This window comes from Colletotrichum siamense, assembly GCF_013390195.1.
Source record: "Colletotrichum siamense strain Cg363 chromosome Unknown KSG_Cg363_contig04, whole genome shotgun sequence".
NCBI lineage: Eukaryota > Fungi > Ascomycota > Sordariomycetes > Glomerellales > Glomerellaceae > Colletotrichum > Colletotrichum siamense.
Window position 1 is genome coordinate 4,334,702 of NW_023501017.1, and position 13,099 is coordinate 4,347,800.

Below are 13,099 nucleotides of genomic sequence, written 5' to 3' on the forward strand. Positions count from 1 at the left end.
GTAACATATGCTCGTAACAGCGGATCGAAATATTCCTTCGATGGACAAAGGAAGTGGTCAGGATGACTGTCCGACCCTGGTTCACCGTCCATCAGACCCAGCCCGTACAACTAGCAACGCCCCCAAAGAACGTAGGGGTACATTCGTGTGAAACCTTTCTGTGTATTCCACTGATCAAGACAAATAACGACCTCCGAGTCTGCGCAGGTGACTCCATTGATCTAAAGTCTGAACACCAACACCGGTTCCATGTTGCACAGCTTGAAACAGACAGGCCCAGAAGGCAAACACTTTGGTGCAGAAAACAAGAACACCATACCCAGTGCCAAAAACGCCGCCGTATCTATACCATCCACCCCGTTCGCCTGCCTACATATACCGCCAGTACCAAACAGCCCTCCCAAACACAACCGACATGACCAAGAACGTCGCCGGGGAAATCACAGTCATGGCAACCGCATCAGCGAAGTAGGCCCCGTACCACACGCCGCCCGCGGCATGCTTCACGTTATCCACACTCAAAATCTCGACGCCCTCCGCCCTCAGCTCGGTCCAGATGTAATCGCGGTACTTGAGCGGCCAGTCCGGAATGTCCCAGTACCGCGGCTGCAGGCTGAGGCTCTTCGCCGCCTGGACCTGGCGCCGGAGCTTTTCTCGCTGGGCGCGGCTGAAGCCGAGGCGGACGGAACCGATGGCTTGTTTGAAGGACGCGCTGGAGTAGAAGGAGTTGGTGGTGTTGTACTTTGTTTCGCTGGTGGTGTTGACTGCGGGAAGGTCGGTGAGAGGTGCGTCGAAGAAGGTGTCGTGGTATTCGTGGTATGTGGTCGTGTTGTCTGAGTGATTAGCGACGAGGGTTGGCATGTCTAGATTTCCGGTGCCGACCACGATCAAAGGTGCGCGCAGATGTTTTGGGGCGTCGCTTGACGCCGAAGAGTTGTGGCTTGTGAGATACTGCTTCAGACGGAGCGGCTCGAGCTGGCGGAGCACGACGGGCCATGTTTCCTTCGCATCGGTCTTGACGTCGATGAGGAGGATGATTTGAGCATTGTCTTGGAGAGAAAAGACGCCACGTCTTGTGTTGTTCCCCTCTGTGACCTCACGGTTTTGAGCGTCAAGGATTTGTTCCAGCGGGTTGAGATACAGAGACTTCAGAGTCCGGGTTTGGGAAAGCGATGGTTTATCATGACCGACCAAAAGATCGCCGTTTCTGAGCCATACATCAGCCTCAATGCCGATGCACCCTACAGATAACGCTGAAAACAGAGGTACTGGGCGCCAGTAATCGTTGTGAGAGTGACATTGAGCAGGAGTCGCGTGGAACGTCGTGTTACTGAGCCATGTAGAAACATAGTCTTTCGAGGCATAACCCGAGTCCTCGGGGGTTTGGAAGAAGATCTCTTGGAATGGTTGCAAGGATGCTTCTCTGGGTGGTCGAAGGATGAGACAATAGAAAAGAATACCACTATTATGAGGTCAACATGATCCTAGTGAGAGGGTACGACTGTACAACTGAGGAGGAGGGGACTTACATGATTACCGCGCAGATACCGTAACAACCGACTGCCCAAAGTGTGATATATGTGCTCAGTCTAGGCTTTGTTGTCCAGAATGACCGCTTCCGTTGGGAAACCCCATTGCAGATGAGCCTGTATTCTGAACGTTGGGGAGCATAAACATTTGGACGAGGCTGGTAGGGTTCCCCTATGCGAATATGGGCAAGCTCAACGTCGGAGTTGCGGTATCGTCGGGGACGTGAAAACATGTTTGGTATGGCGATTTGATTTGGAAGTCTGCCGTAAGAGATCTTGGAAACATCATAGACTTGCATTACTTAAGTGTCTTGAGGTCGAAATGCTTCCTTTGTGTGTCTGAATCACAGAGAGAGGTGGCCACTTTGCCTAGTGCAACACCAGTGGAGTTGTACCACATTGGCGACCAAGTCATATGTTCTGTGTCTTTTGTTTTTGTTAAGAAGCTGAATACAAGACAATTGTATCAGACGGCGCCTTGGATGTCTACTGTGTTGGTTGTGTGTGGTTTGTTACCGAATCCCGGCTTTGAAGTTGGCCGGGCTGGACAATGCTATTGATCGAGTTCAAAGACAAAAACTTCTCCAATGTTCACTGTGAGATACTCCAAAGAGATGTTCGAAATGAAATTGAGAAGCTGAACTGGGACGCTTTGATGCCGTACTAGCATTGCATCGCCCAGACGGCGTGGTCGAATAACTTGTGTTGACAAGCGATAATCTGCAGGCAGCCGAGGGCACGATCGTTCTTCCCTTCTAACCTTTTTTTTCATACTTTCGAAAAGCAGGTTACCGCGTGCTGGCACACCTTTTCGACTGCCTCATGACTCTGACTGGGAAACATGTGAGGGCCTGGAAGGCTTAGGCTAGAGAAAGCCGGGGACCCGGTAAAGGTTCACATCAACAATTCCATATAAACTATCCAGAACCGGCTCGACCAGGTTGCCCGATTTTTGAGGGCTTCAGGCCACTCTAGGTGTCTGTGCTTCGGGATAAACGGTGCAAACGTTGCTCGACTATGCTATGTTCCATTACCATAGCCCCAAGTAATGTTTTACCACGCTGTTATGTGTATCCGCAAGATAGATAACATCAAACCACCTCAAACCATCTCACACCTAACTCTTGATTTAACATTGATACTATGGGATGTTTGTCAGTCATGACGGACCTTCAAACGGCAATCTCAAACGTACACCCGCCTACGTCCAAAGCCAGTTATTTTGCTCAGATAGGTATTGCCCGTCGCCGCATGTAGGCTGAGCATCGAGCACGTAAAGGTCCAAAGAAACATGGCCAGACTGGATGAAGCCAGAGCGACATGCGGGCCCGCGCGCTTCAATGGTCAAGCTGGATACATCTTTGACAGGTGCCGCAAACGTCGCCGAGGCGTAAACTTTGAGAAAAAGGGTGGCGATGGGACGAAATATCATGTTGACGACGGGTCTGGTTGAATTTGATTGCGAAAGGCTGAGTATGTGGAACGCAAGCATGAGGCGAGCCCATACGCGCCTATTTGTACTCGGAAGTCTTTTCAAATGGTCCCCAAGCAGGAGGTCAATGGTTCAGCGGGCCATTAGATTCTCGAGTAAATTGAAAGGGCTTAGTATAAGCATGAGAACAACATGTTGTTTCGGGTCTCCGCGGGCAATGTTATTATACCACAGTAGATTGATTCTTGCCTGACATGGAGTCGTGTGAGCCAGTTGTAATCAAAAGGTAGTGCGATAGGAGAGATGGTACATTCCGCGTAAACGTGAGAGCGACGTATGCGCATAACTCGGAAGGCCAGTCATTTTCAAGATCTGATCCACTTGGCGTCACAGATTTGATGATACAAGCGAGTGTTAAAACCTTCTTAAAGGCCAGAACATACGGCCAGGAAATGCTGCAGGTCCAAATGAAATGCGCCCAGCCCTCAGGGTGAATCGTGATATAGAGACGGCGAGCTTGCCCCTTATTCATCTTGGCCACGTATTAGTCTGTTTAAACAATCAATGTGGTTTTAGGTTCCTTCATGTAGCTCAACATTGGTTTTGAATATTCGACGGAGAGGGAGAGCGCGAGAGGAGAATAGCTCGGCAGTAGTATGGAAAACGTTAAGCACAGTAAATTGAATCTGCAACTAGATCTTTCCGATTCCCGAATGGCATTTGTGTTATTTTTATCCTCCGTGAGGCCAATAGTGATAGACGACAATTTCACTTGCGGCTGAGAATGATGGCCTAGACAAATATGGCATGTGGTTACCCCGAACAAACGGTGCCCGGTGCCGTGACGCGTCAGATGCGCGTATTGTAATGAGTTTTCCCCAGGAGCTGAATACGCCTCAACTCACCATGTCGATATTGATCCTGTAAGGTGCTTTAAGCTAGCATCTCAATATGGTTAGTAGGCCGCGTCGTATACTAATCCAAGGAGAAACCCCAGGGAAGTAGGAAATTAAATCGAAGGCAAGCAAGTTGCGAAATATGAGAGATATCTGCTTCCAAAAGGTGTGTCCGAAAGAGAAAATAACGATGGACTCTGGTCTGTTCATGTCCCTGGCACAGAATTGGGCTGGCCAATAAGCGCCATTGAGGGAGGTGACGCGTACCATCGGACCAAACTCCGACTGAGCCACACTCGTGGCTGTGGTATTCCCTCCTGTCTCGAAGATCTCCGCTGCCAAACAGTAACCGTACTAATTAACCATGTCTGAGATTCCCCATAAGAAAACAACCTTATTTGGCATCTTTATTTTCTCCTCTTTGTTTCAAAGTTTCACTTCGTTGTGATCGCCCTGAAGTTCTTAAAACCCGTACTTGGTTTACCGATACAATGCCTGTCTCGAAATCCTTAGAAGCCGGTTACCCGCCGACTACTCCAATGCCGTCTCCCGGAGGAAGCCTCTGGTGCTGCCGGAGGAACCAAATACGCTACTTCGGTCCGGGCTTATTGTGGCGCTAGACCCGAGGCAGATCGGCACCTTTCAGAGAGCGTTGACCGGCACTGTGATTTTACTATCTCCGGTTAAGTTGCCGCCGCTATGTTGCCCTCGTCTCGGCATCCCGGCAGGTTGGATTGATGGTGCAACAACCGCAATGGTGGCGAAGGCCGACCCGTGCATTAGCTCCCGCCTGTGGACTTTTCTTTTCCATATTCTGGCCGCGACGGTTTTCTTCCAATTGCGTGTCGCAATTTCCAAAGCTCGAGCTGTGGTTGGGTGACGTTGATGGAACGGGTCAGGTCGGAGGTCCGAGGCTCTGGGCACGTCCGGTGGAACACGTCAGCGTCGAGGGGGAGAGTGAGCGATTGCGAGGTATTGCGAGGTTTCGAGCACGATTACCACTGCTTGCCGTACAACCGTCCATAAATCCGAACGAACCGCTTTCCGGTCTATGAGATGAATGCACTGTTCAGATAATTCCGGACGGATGAGTGGGAGGATCAGGTCGTCTCATTGCGAACCACCAGCACATGGTCACGATGCACCTCAACAATATCGGACCAGTATGACTCGCGGAAACTCTCAGCAGTAAGACTGGTTGAACCATAGATCCTTTGAAGTCGAGCGAACTGATGCCTGGTTTCAACATGGCCAGTCCTAGTGCCGGGGAAGTAAGCATACACCAGCTTGCCAGCTGAAAGATCCCGATCTTTTTTTTTTCAGCAGTGATCGCCGCCGATCACAACAATAACGTGCCTGATAAGCTAGTATAGTAAACGAGTATAGTAAACGAGAAACTGTTCTCCCTGCCAATAGAGCGGTTGTACCGTTGAAGGTAGATGCAATTTGAGATGACAGCCCACGTACCAACGACTGCACCCCTGCATGGCGCTATGAACAGCTCGGCGATCTCTACCATTGGTGCAAGACCCAAATATGGCAAGAACCGCTGGACCTAAGAAAGTTTGAGGCGATTTCTCCTAGGTCCGGCACCTGCAGGAGCAGGGGTACTGGATTGGGGTTTGAAAGCAGGAGAAACTTATCGGATAGAGACGCTGACAACGCCACACAGGATGGCTATTCGGGCAAGTGCATTGCCCGCAGCCCGACTACAACCTGACACATGCGCTAGTATTCGCACGTTCAGAGGATCTCATCTGCCAGAATACTGTTCTGCGGGTTGTGGCTGGCGGGCCCTCGGACTGAAAGATCACGGCCGTGCTACATGATGTCTTACAGACCAACGACTGAGAATGTTCTTGTCGGGACCGAGCTCAACGTGATGTGGTGGCAAGCCGGAACTGTGTCGAACATTCTCCTCGGCCATTGCTGAGTTCTTCGAGGTATATCTACTGGAGGCCCTCACCTTTGCCAAGGCTTTTATTTCCCCATCAAGCAACACCAAGTCACTCGCTGGATACAGTCACTTACTTTCGTTTTTCTCTCGTTTCATTTCAGAGCCGTCAGTTCTAATATTCATCATGCATCACGCAGCTATGATCCTGGCCGCCTTCGCGGCCACCTCTTCCGCTTACCCCGGCTGGTCTGCCCCGGGTTTCATGGATGAGCTCTATGCTAGAGCTGGTTCCATCAGCGACCAGCCCTTGGGCGATCTTGCGAGCCTCCCCGACTCATCTCTTAGCCAGACGGGCAAGGATATCAAGAACATTCTCACTACCTCCGCCTCTGGACAGTCGACCGATCAGTACCAGGGCGCCGTTCCTGCTCTCGGCAGCAAGGAATGTGCCGCCGACAAGTGCTGCGTCTGGAAGCACATTGGAGACGAGCTCGCCACCAAGTTCGCAGACGGAAGTGGATGTACCCAACCCGCCCGCGCCGCCGTTCGCCTCGGCTTCCACGATGCCTCCGGCTGGAGTATCGCTACCGGTCCCGGCGGTGGTGCTGACGGCTCTATTGTTCTCGCCCCTGCTGAGATCAAGCGCGCTCTCAACGACGGTCTGCAGGATGCTGTCACCCAGACCCAGACTTGGTTCAACAAGTACAAGCAGTACGGTATTGGTATGGCGGACTTGATCCAGTTCGCCGCAAACAGTGGCACCGTCATGTGCCCCAAGGGACCCAGAGTCAAGACCCTGATCGGCCGCAAGGATTCTTCCACGGCTTGCCCCGACGGTCTGCTGCCGGACGTCAACGACCCGGTCGACAAGCTCATTGCAATCTTCGCAAACAAGACCATCTCCCCGCCAGGTCTTGCAGCTCTCGTCGGCGCCCACACCGCTTCCACCCAGAAGACCGTTGACCCGGCCCGCGCGGGTGCTCCTCAGGATACCACCCCTGCCGTCTGGGATACCCTCTTCTACTCGCAGACTTTGGCCGGTGCCCCCTCCAACGTCTTCACTTTCAACAGCGACAAGGTCCTCTCCCAGGACTCTCGCAGTGGACCGGCTTTCAAGGCTTTCGCTGACAGCCAGCCTGCCTGGAACGTGGTATGTTCTTATCTTCAGACATCATCTCAATAATGTGACATGAGTTCTAACATTTGGTAGGCGTTTTCAAGAGAGTACCTGCGCCTCAGTCTCCTCGGTGTCGATAACATCAATGACCTCACCGACTGCACCAAGTCTCTTCCTGTCCCCAAATAAGGGAACAGCTGATAAGCTCTGACGATATGGCTGAATGACATGAATAAATAGATGGTTGGAGTTATGTTAAATTTTGGATCTGACAGGACTAGTAATTAATTTTTCAAAACTTTGATAGTTCAAGAAACAAAGCATTTCCATTCGGCATACTCGAGTTCTGGCACGATATGTGTCCGTTGTGAAATTCGTGGGTTGTGGGAAGTCCCCCAGACGTCTGAACACGCTGCAGTGCGCGCCGTGTATCGGATCCTGGGCGTGCATGCGACCAGTGCGCATTGCGTAAGCTCCATGTGCGTTGTGTTGTGCAGTTCAAACATGACTGGAGCTGTATGCGTCTGATGTTACTTCCTCCTGCAATCAATCTGATCGGTCATCACCACATCGTGTACGTCACCTTGCTTCTTGCTTAGAAAGGCAGAAGGTGATTCATGACTAACTAATTGACCTGTAGTTGAGCTAAGCCCTTATGTCAACGTCGTCGAGAACAAAAGTAGACCTGTCACTTTGTTGCAAGTTGCATCGGGGACAAAAGTCATGTGGCTGATCGAAAATGTGGTATAATTAAGATCAGTCCAATGGATGAAACTCTCAAATGAGGTCAAGGTCGCTCGAGCACAGGACGCTATGAACAGTTTACACTAAATGTTGATACCGTACTCTCTAGACCATAGCCCTGACGCCAGCCTGGATGGCCTTGAGAAGGCTGAAGTCGTAGGAGTCCTCACCCAAACTCCAAGCAGCAACACCACCGAGGCCGCGGGCCTTGACGATGTCGTTGAACTTGCGGGTGACAAGAGCAGGGGTGTCCCAGGTCCAGAAGAACGGTCCGGCGGGATCCCAGTACCACTGGCCGCCGTTGACCTCGTCGGTGTAGCCGTTGGCCATGGCGGTCTTGAAAGAGCTGAGGGTGGAGGTGCCGTTGCAGATACCGTAGTCGGACTGGCAGCCGTTACCGCAGTGGGCAGCAGTAGTACCGCTGCAATGATGTTATTCGAGATTCCTCCCATGGATTTAGGTGATTCGACTTACCAGAAGCCGTACTGGCTGCAGCAGCTGCCGGTGGGGCACTTGAAGAAGGTACCGGCGCCGCAAGAAGAGTCGGTAGACGTGGTCAGGTTGGTGGGAGCCTCCTGGAAGTTAGCAGTCTCGAAGGTGACGGCACCAGAGTTGCCGGTGTCAGTTCCGTCGGCGGCCTCGAGCAGGACGGTAGGGCAGCCGATGGGAGAAGTGCAGTTGGCGCCAGTGGCGGTGGTGAACCACTTGGCGTACAGGGCGAAACCAAGGTTGACCTTGGCAGCGTCAATGCCAAGAGAGATGTAGGTGTCGACAGACTCAAGAGAGCCCTTGACATCGGTGTGGTGGCGGGTGGTGTTGTCGCGGCGGTTCATCAAGTCGTAGGTCATGACCTGATGCCGTTAGCATGGATATTCTTCCAAGTCGCGTTGTGTTACTCACGGTGAAGTGGTCGACAGCAGCGTTGATCTTAGGGATGGTCTTGGCGGTGAAAGCAATCATGTCGCGCTTGAGACCAGGGGCAGTGACGGAGAGCTCCATCTTGTGGTGCTTGAGCTGAGTCTTGATGGCAGACAGGAGCAGAGGGAAGGTGTTGATCTCAGCCGTCTTGTTGCCATTGGGCTTCTGCTTGTAATCAGCGCCGTTGCCACCGGGGTACTCCCAGTCGACATCTATGCTCATCGTTAGTTATATTCAACGAGATGTTCTACAAAACAAATCAGCCAACTCACCAACACAGTCGTATCCAAGGTTGACGGCAGCAGCGGCAACATTCTTGGCGTACTTGTTGCGGCTCTCGTTCGTAGAGGCACCCAGGCTGAAGCCATCGGTATCACCCCAGCCACCGATAGCCATGCACACCTTGGTGCCGTTGTCGAAGAGAGGACGGATGTCGGTCAGGTTCTTGAAGGGCTTGTACTCGCCGGCGGGCTCGGAGGCGAAAAGAGAAGAGTTGGCGAAAGCAGTGATGACGTGGGTGATGCCAGACGTGACAGACTTGTCGGGAATGCCGGAGGTGTGGTACCTTTGAGGGCTTGTTAGCACATTATTCTTACAGCTGGACGTATTGATGGTGAGCCTTACTGGTCGTAGTACATGACATAACGAGGAGAGCTCGTGGCGCTGGCGCAAGCAGCGTCAGCGGCCAGAGCGGCCAAAGAGGCCAGGCCAACGGACTTGAACAACATTATTAGAGTGAGATTATGTGTCAAAAGAATGTGGTAGCTCAAACAGAGATTGAGACGGTCTGATTAGTATAGTGAACGAATGACAGAGATGCGTTGAAGACGCTGAGGACTAAGATCGATCCAACGGGACGGGAGCGGGATGGTCGCATCTTAAGGCTGCCCCAACCTCAATAACAGAGTGCCTATTCTTGTCTTGACGATGTGATGGCACCCGGCGGCGGGGCCGCGTGAGTTTCGCCCCCCTTGCCCACAATCCGGCACCTTGGGAACGGATTGAAGTTGGGTTTCCCGTCAGCCCATCGCAATCACTGGGAATCGCCAAGGAGATTGGCCGGAGAGCCAAGCAGTGGATCATTGGGGTTAGACACGCGGCAGTGCGGCACAAGACTTTGCCAAGTCAGCGGCCAAGGCGAAGATCGCATCAATCAATGTCTGCAGCTGGTGAGTTGAGCATGGCCGCTGAGTGTGGGGATTCAATATAGAGAAAAAGTATAAAATGGTGTTTCCCCTAAGTCGGAAATTGCTGTAGGCTCGGTTTGCGTTGCGGTTGGCTGACTCGCCAGGATGAACCTTTCCTAAATAACGCTGACTGAATCATGTCTAGGGAACCATTACGCAGCGAAGCCAAGATGATTTTCCAAACAAAAAGCTTGACCTGTCAAGCACGAGCCCTCCCGGTGCTTCCGTCTCAGGTAGACGGGTTGATTGATTGATTTCGTTTGGCTCAGTCGTAAGGAGATCACCCGCTCATTTGCAATGCAAGCGATAGGATTTGCCATTTCCCATAGATATTTCAGGGGCTTTTATAACTTCAACTTCCCCTCTGAGCTCCATTCGGAACGCTCCATAGAACGACATTAGTCCATCAGAAGCCTTGTTACGAGCCCTTGCGAGGTATTCGGTCTCGGTTGCCCACGATAATAGTCATCCATATGCGAAACTTACACGTCTGCGCCCATGATGGCGGGGCCTAAGATGACGTTCATCGAGAGAAAGATTGAAACACCTTCGCAGCCCGCAACCTTCGTCAATGTCCTGCGCTGTGTTGCCATGCCACATTTACATGTTTCCTGTACACCAGCATGCCAACGAATCAGGAATAATCGTAAGAAGCATCGGGCCACACAATGCAAGCCACTGTTGATTCCAATGTTGGAGACTCTGCAGACATCCTCATGGGACAATTGGCTATCCATGAGTCTCGGCCGATTACCATGACTCTCTATGGACTGCCATGGCTGGCTATCGCGATGACAATGTGCGAAGACCTGCTGAACTTCCATACTCGCTGTAGACCCGGCCAATGGCGTGCTTTGGCCAATGATTCAGCGCCAAAGTTTTAGGTCAGTCGGGTATGCATGAATCTAACCACTCGTACGGAGTACCTGAAGGGCGGTTGCTCGTTGGAGGCAGGCTCAACAGCTGATGCGTTTGAACGCATACAAAGGAACAGTAATAAATGATAGTACTAGCTGGTCCGAGTCGAAACTGAAGAGAGCTTTCGCCCTGAATTGCACATAAGTAAGTATATCTCATGATATCGTGTGTCAATCTTCCATATCTTGATATTTGTGCTGCATTGTGAGTCCATGGGTGGCGGCATTTTTGTGGACGAGGCGCTGCGCGGTGTTTTCGCTTTCACTCTGAAGGATCCATGCAGACCAACGTTGGGTTTGTTTGATAATCTTCTAGAAGCGCCTAACGTCGAAAATCGTAGCCACATTCGAAGCAAAGCGTCCGAGAATGCTGGTAATACCAAAATCTTTTGGATTATCACATTTGACATGTCGATGTGATCAGCGTATTCTATTATTGCCGAATCCTACTATGGCTTGTCTATATTTCATTTGTCTTTATCTTTGAAACGAGAAGCAAGAAGAAGACTATTTGTTGTTCATTATGTGCCGTATTCACGCTAACATGAGCAAGTCACTTAATCCGTCGGGCTCGACCATTTCACTTTTCATCTGCCCAGAAGCTTATCGCTTTGCATGCCCATAGCCTGAGCTTTGAGTAGAATGGATTCTGGTGATAGTACATGTATGTGCTACCTGTGTGACTCCAGGGAGCTTTGCGTCCCGCCCAGTTTGGACCTCTTGTTACAAAACTTTGCAAGCGAACTTTGCCACAAATTTGAAAAGCTTTTCGGAGGGATTCGATTCGGTCTGAAAAAAGCAGCAACATTGATCTGGAACAATCACATCGCCTGCGGTCACACTGACTGAAGGGCAACAGGTGATCCTTACCTCACTCTGCGGCAATCGACGCGGACAAGCCAAAGATCTCGAGCAGCCTACGCAATCAAAGGACTCAGGCATCTCATTCCGTAACGAAGAAATAATGAAGACATCGTCGAAGCAGGTCTTTATTTACGGGCCCACCTGTGCTCAACCTATGCTGGCCTGGGTTTTGACTGGCGATGCAACTCGTGTCGACGAAATTGCGCAGCTCATCCAACCAGCCAGAGTCGAATGCCTCGCCCTCCGCAGATTGAATGACTGCGACTGTCCTGCGCCCGCCAAGAAACACGGCGCATCGATTCATGGCTATGTTATACAGTTAATGACGGAGTCAAGAGAGGAGAGTTTCGACGATGAGACTTACCGAGTCGAAGATGTTCAAGCCATTTTGACTACGTCCGATGGAAAAGAAGAAGTTGTGTTTTGGGCGCGCAAATTCACCTGCACTATAGCCACAAAGGTTCACATTCTGAGGAGCTGTGGAACTTGGAATGGTTCAATGAAGAGAGGCTGGAAAATTGGATTGCGGTCCTCGAAGGAGAAGATGCCGATGGTCGGAGGTTGTGAGGATTGAATGAAACTTTTGTTACGAAGCAAGAGAACCCTGTGCAAAATTCAGACACACGAACACCACATAACACACGCAGCACAAATCCAACGTCGGCGACTCGGCACACATCACACAAGGTTACGCATTTATGACTTCATTAACAGCATAGACTCCACCAGTCGTTGGGTATCAAACAAACACCATCAATTGAAGTAGCTACGAAACATAATAAGCATAATGTACCGTATTTCATGCATGCAGGCAATATCGGCAGAGATGTTGTGAGTATACTGCCCGCAAGTTACTCGTCGCATCGAGAGTACCTAACAATATTGTTGTCTTGATAAGAGATGCAATAGGGCAAATTTCGTTAGCAACTCCTGTCACATTATCTAGTGCCCTCAGTTTTGTTGTCGATGGAATCTATGCTCGGCAGGCAACTACTAGGAGGTGAACCATCGACCGTGACTTATGAGGATGGCGTGTATGAAAGGCAGTACGCTATTAGCTTCAGCGCAAAAGTTCCCTTGTGCTCTTTGTAGTGATTTACTCAATGCAGTCTTTGCTTGAATATGTTTCTGAGGTGAAACTCGGAGCTGCCTTTGGTTATCATACCTCAGAGTGCGTGCGAATCATTGGGAAAGCGCTTCTTCTCATGCCCATTATTAGGCAATGTGAGCGGGCGTAATCACCCAAAAGTTGAATAATGGAATCCATTCTCGCAACACCCACAAGATTTGGTCTGATTCGGGCAGGGCGCCGACCGTTTACTTGCAGTAAGTTCAGCCAGTCCAAACTTCTTGGAATGTAATGTTTTGGCTAAAACCTACGATTTCCTGTCGTCCGAATACCTCGCGTTCCAGAACGTACCCGATATAGCATGCGGCCGAGTGTGGGGCAGCCCGGGGCCGGATTCACCGTCAATACCGGCGCCGGCCATGCAATGAGGAGCGAGAGCAGCACACCACACCAACGGGTAGACAATACTATCCGCCAATCGAAACTCTTCATCTGTAAGTTGAGTTTGTCTGGAAACTTCTGGCGCCTA

General features: G+C 51.0%; 3 protein-coding genes across 3 annotated transcripts; 1 reads left to right on the top strand and 2 right to left on the bottom strand.

Moving 5' to 3' along the window:
* Positions 1–369: 369 nt before the first annotated feature.
* Positions 370–1,762, bottom strand: CGCS363_v007053 (Altered inheritance of mitochondria protein 6-like protein; the record flags this gene model as incomplete). The annotated part of the gene is made up of 2 exons (XM_036638902.1): positions 370–1,462; positions 1,530–1,762. The coding sequence occupies 2 exons, from the start codon at positions 1,760–1,762 to the stop codon at positions 370–372; spliced, it is 1,326 nt and encodes a 441-aa protein (XP_036495763.1).
* Positions 1,763–5,938: 4,176 nt separating this feature from the next.
* Positions 5,939–7,060, top strand: vpl1-1 (Versatile peroxidase VPL1; the record flags this gene model as incomplete). Its single annotated transcript, XM_036638903.1, has 2 exons — positions 5,939–6,904; positions 6,965–7,060. 2 exons carry the CDS (start codon positions 5,939–5,941, stop codon positions 7,058–7,060), a joined length of 1,062 nt encoding a protein of 353 aa, XP_036496717.1.
* A 660-nt stretch (positions 7,061–7,720) lies between these two features.
* CTS2-1 (Sporulation-specific chitinase 2) lies at positions 7,721–9,261 on the bottom strand (the record flags this gene model as incomplete). The annotated part of the gene is made up of 5 exons (XM_036638904.1): positions 7,721–8,036; positions 8,090–8,466; positions 8,516–8,745; positions 8,806–9,098; positions 9,158–9,261. 5 exons carry the CDS (start codon positions 9,259–9,261, stop codon positions 7,721–7,723), a joined length of 1,320 nt encoding a protein of 439 aa, XP_036495413.1.
* Positions 9,262–13,099: the final 3,838 nt, after the last annotated feature.